Source organism: Echinops telfairi, unplaced genomic scaffold, assembly GCF_000313985.2.
Source record: "Echinops telfairi isolate 266 unplaced genomic scaffold, ASM31398v2 ScPeMD7_23;HRSCAF=83, whole genome shotgun sequence".
Classification (NCBI taxonomy): domain Eukaryota; kingdom Metazoa; phylum Chordata; class Mammalia; order Afrosoricida; family Tenrecidae; genus Echinops; species Echinops telfairi.
Genome location: NW_022103920.1, coordinates 8871363 through 8875723, shown reverse-complemented (window position 1 = coordinate 8875723; position 4361 = coordinate 8871363). Strand labels below are relative to the sequence as shown.

The following is a 4361-nucleotide window of genomic DNA, read 5'->3' as shown; positions in this document are numbered from 1 at the left end:
GGCGGGAACTGAGGCTGCTGGGAACCTCCCCTCATTGAGTGCCTTCCCCATCCAACGGCCAGCTGCACACGACCGAGGACCGAGGGGAGGCATCGTCTTACGCAGGAACGGTGGGTGTTGTTCTTCAAAGACGCATCGCCAGGCCTAAGATTGGACTGGCCAACTGTCCCCAGATGGAAACGAGATGACAGCCTTCTCAGGGTAGAAAAAAAGCGAGCTGGGGTGACTGTGAGCGTGCTGTACAAGACCGGTTGCCAAGATTTCTAGCGAACCCGTGAAACAACCCCGAGGGTTTCCATGGCCGTGGTCTTGGTTTTAGAAATCATGTCACTGGGGACTCTGACAGCTCTGATAACAGTCCATCAATCGATTGTATCCAGCATATGTGTGCATGTTGCCATCATCATTTCCAAAACATTTTCTTTTTTCTTGAGACCTTGGTATCAGATCCTCTTTTTTTTTAACCCCTCCCTCTACCACCCTCGTGAATCCTCGATTAATGATATAGTACTGTTATTATTTCGTATCTTATAGTCCATTGTCTCCCTTCACCCACATTTCTGTTATTCATCCCCTTCGGGGTGGAGCTATATATCCAACCTTGTGATGGGCACCCCCTTTCTCCCACTTCCCTCACATCCCCCTCCCCTCATGATATCCAGACTCCCACTACTGTTCCTGAGGGGGTTATCTGTCCTGAATTCCACGTGTCCAGAGCTCGTCTCTGTACCGACGAGTGTACTCCAGTCTAGCCGGACTCATAAGGTAGAACTCAAGACTTTGGTCTTCACAGGAGCAGATCACCAGGTCTTTCGTCCCCTGAGGAGCTGCTGGGCGGGTGGGTTAAAGTAACCAACTTTTCAGCTGGCGTCCAGGTGCTTGACCCTTGTGTCCTCAGGGATCCTTGGTGTTAAGAAGGACAGGGAGGAATACTATTTGCTCCCCGAACCATCAGAAACACAGGTGGCTACCCAGGTGTCCCTCCACACCACGGCCCCGCAAACCTGGCAAGACCCCTGTGCCGACCAGCCAGGGGGCTCAGGGGACATCATGCTGGCCTGCGGGACTCAAGAAGAGCTGCCCTCCCTGAGACTACTGATACACCGTATTTAGTTAAATGACACTCATGTGAACAAGGACCCACGATTCTCAAATGTTCTGAAGTCATCCTGGAGCTGGAGCTCCCGAGGCCCCTAGGAACGGTCAGCTTAGACTGGGCCTCCCCAGCATTGTCTAAACCCAAGGACAGATATCAATGTTCTCTCATCCTTGGGGTAGAATATAGATGTGAGCGAGTCCCTCTCAAATTAAGGATAATGCAAGAGAATAGGAATATTTTTTCCCCCACCAGATATTTAAGGAGCCCTGTTGGCACAATAGTTAAAGGCTCTGCTGCTACACAGCAAAGGTGGGTGGGCAGTCAGGACCCTGGTGGCAACCTCGTTATACGATGGGCTGCAAACTGCAGGGTCCGTAGCTGGAAGCCACCGGCCACTTCTCAGGAGAAAGGGGAGTCTGTCTACTCCCATCAGCCTTGGAAACCCACAGGGGCAGTCCGACCCTGCCCTATGGGGTTGTGAACCGTCAGTCAACCCCATGGCAGTGGGTTTGCCACTGAGAATCTAGTGCCATCCCAAATCTGGGTGGTGGCGAGTGAAGATTTTGCAGAGTACTGGCAAAGCCAGAGGAAGGACCGCTTCGGAAACCTCAGCAGTGATGCTCTTACGCACAGGAGTGTGACGAATCCCTGGTGCCCTAGCATCATCCACAACACTTGTCATTGTCCAAAGGGACAATCCCCCCCCCCCTCCTACCCCCAGATCTACTGCCATCAGGTTGATCCTAACTCACAGTCATCCTATAGGACTGCTCCTTAGGGCTTCAGAGGCCATAGGTCTTCTGGGAAGCAGATTGCCCCTGTCTTTCTCCGAAAGTGTGACTGGTAGACTTGAACTGCAGGCCTGAGGTTGGCAGCCCGCCTTAACCCAGTGTGCTAGCAGGGCTCCTTTCAGCAGGAAAGATGGGTTTACAACGGTATGATATGCGCAGAGGGAAGGCTGCATTTGAATGACCTATAAAACACACAGCTTGTGCCTTTATAAAATTCAGAGCTCACTCAGGGCAGTCCCATAGCCGATGAAACATATCCCTTAAGTCATGCACACCATAAAACTACAGAACAGCTATGCACTTAAAATACTTTACACCCAAGCTTTCAAGACAATACCCTGAACTAAATCTTAACCTTGATTACATTTAACTGGATGGGAAATTGTAAAAAGGGTAAAATACCAGCCAGTCTAATGAAAAGAGCCAAACCAAATACCAAACTCACTGCCATCAAGCCATCTTCTACTCCTATACCCCTGTCTAGAGGTGTGCTTCCCAAAGTGAGCAATACCACCCCCCATGGGGTGCTGGAATGATCCCCAAACCAAAAAACCAAACTCACGGCCATCGAGTCAATGCTGATTCATGGCAACCCCTGTGGGTTTCCGAGACTGTAATTGTTTACAGGAGTAGAAAGCACAGCCTTGCTGCTACCTTGGAGCTGCTGGTGGCTTCGAACTGCTGACCATGTGAATCGCAGCCCAACGCATAACCACTACACCACCAGGGCTCCTTGGAATGATCCAAGAGGGGTTATAAAAGCAGATGTTTATGCTTTATCCTGAATGATGGGCTAAAGAACAAACATTTTTAATGGCCACGGGGGCACTGAGCATTTTTTTCCCCCCTGAAAAGGGGACCGTAGGTCACTGGACTGGGACATCACGCTTGGTAAATTAGAGGAGCATCAAACAAGAGGAGGACCCTTGCCTAGACGGACAGACACAGTGATAGCAACAGTGGGCTCTAACATAAGAACAATCGTGAGGCCAGCACAGGACCAGACGATGTTTCATTCTGTCGGGCGTACGCTCACTAGATGACTGGATAGCACCTAACAACAAGGCCAGCTAAGGTTAGTATCCTAGGCGCTATAGGATTTCTGAGATGGTAAACTCTTATGGGAGCAGACAGGCTGATCTTTCTCCTGAAGAGCAGCCTGTGGATTTGAACCACCGACCTTGTGGTTAGTAGCCCAACATCTAACCCACTATGCTGCCAGGCTCCTTCACCACACAACTCTCTTCACTGACCCGTTTGTGAGGGCATTTGTTTGATTCCTTTGTGCTGGGGGTCTTGTCCCCTCCACCTGCCCAGAGTACTTCCTTTTCTTTAAATGTCTCTGACTTCTCTTTGTATTTGTTCTTTTTTCATTGTGATAAGTCTAAAGGTAAGGACATGCTTGCACGCTCTACCCCACTCGGTGCCCCATGACGTTTCACCTGCACTCATCCAGGGCCTGCAGGCAAGTACCTGTGGGATGCTCAACAGCAGGACTTCTTCAATCCCTTTCTTTGGGGAATTCTCCCAGGATGGCCTGCTGGGAGGTCTGAGTCGCCATCTCAGAAGACCCTGCCCGAGTCCGTGAACCCTGGACGTGCAGGCTGTGTGGCGGCTGCAGGGACCTACCTTGAGCTTTGGGCTTGGTCAGCTTGCCGCAGGGCTTGGAGACGGTGACGGTCTTCTGGCAGTCGGCGTTGTGCAGGGCTCGCTTCAGGCTGCCCGTTCTGGTCTTGAGGGCGGTGTTCAGGTCACATTCTCCCCAGGCTTGGAACTGGTACTTGCACTCCGCTGAGAGCCAAAAAGAAACCGCAGTGAGACCCTCCTGGAGGGACACGCTCCTTAAGCCACCGTTTCATCCTGCAAGCTTTAGTCTGGAACCCTTGTAGCTTCGCAGATGATGGTAAGAAGGCACACAACGAGACCCCCGATAGCTTGCCCCCAATTTCCCATCAGGCAATAGGGAAGAGGGTCAGAAACTCTGCCATGTCACCATGTCACCACGTCACTGTTATTGAGTCAATAACTGACTCACAGTGACCTTATAGGACAAGCTTGAACTGCTCCTGTGAGTTTGCAAGACAGTAACTCTTCATGGGATTAGAAAGCCTCCTATTTGTCCTGCAGAGTGGCTGATGGTTTCCAACTGCTGACCTTTCAGTTACGCAACGCATAACCACTATACTACCAGGGATTTCACCACTCTAGGCACAGAGATTTAACTAGTGTGACCAGAGTCCCAGGCTTGTGCAGCATTCAGAGGCAGCACGGTATGATTAAGAAGGACAGCAGGGTCTTTACCCCATACCAACCACATGGGGCTTAACCCCACCCTAATCAACTGGCAACCAGCAATCCATCCCTCATCCCTATAATTCTGTCCCTTGCGAACCGTTGGGAAGTCAACATTAATGGGTCCAAAAAGGAAGAAATTATTCCACAGCTGATTGGGGTGTTAGTTGCACAACCCT

General features: G+C 50.8%; 1 protein-coding gene across 1 annotated transcript in view; it reads right to left on the bottom strand.

Moving 5' to 3' along the window:
* Positions 1–3391: 3391 nt before the first annotated feature.
* PTN (pleiotrophin) overlaps positions 3392–4361 on the bottom strand; it is a 5830-nt gene continuing 4860 nt past the window's right edge. The window contains exon 3 of the mRNA XM_004707903.2: positions 3392–3681. Within this exon, the coding sequence (XP_004707960.1) occupies positions 3392–3681 (290 nt within the window). The remainder of the gene's footprint in view (positions 3682–4361) is intronic.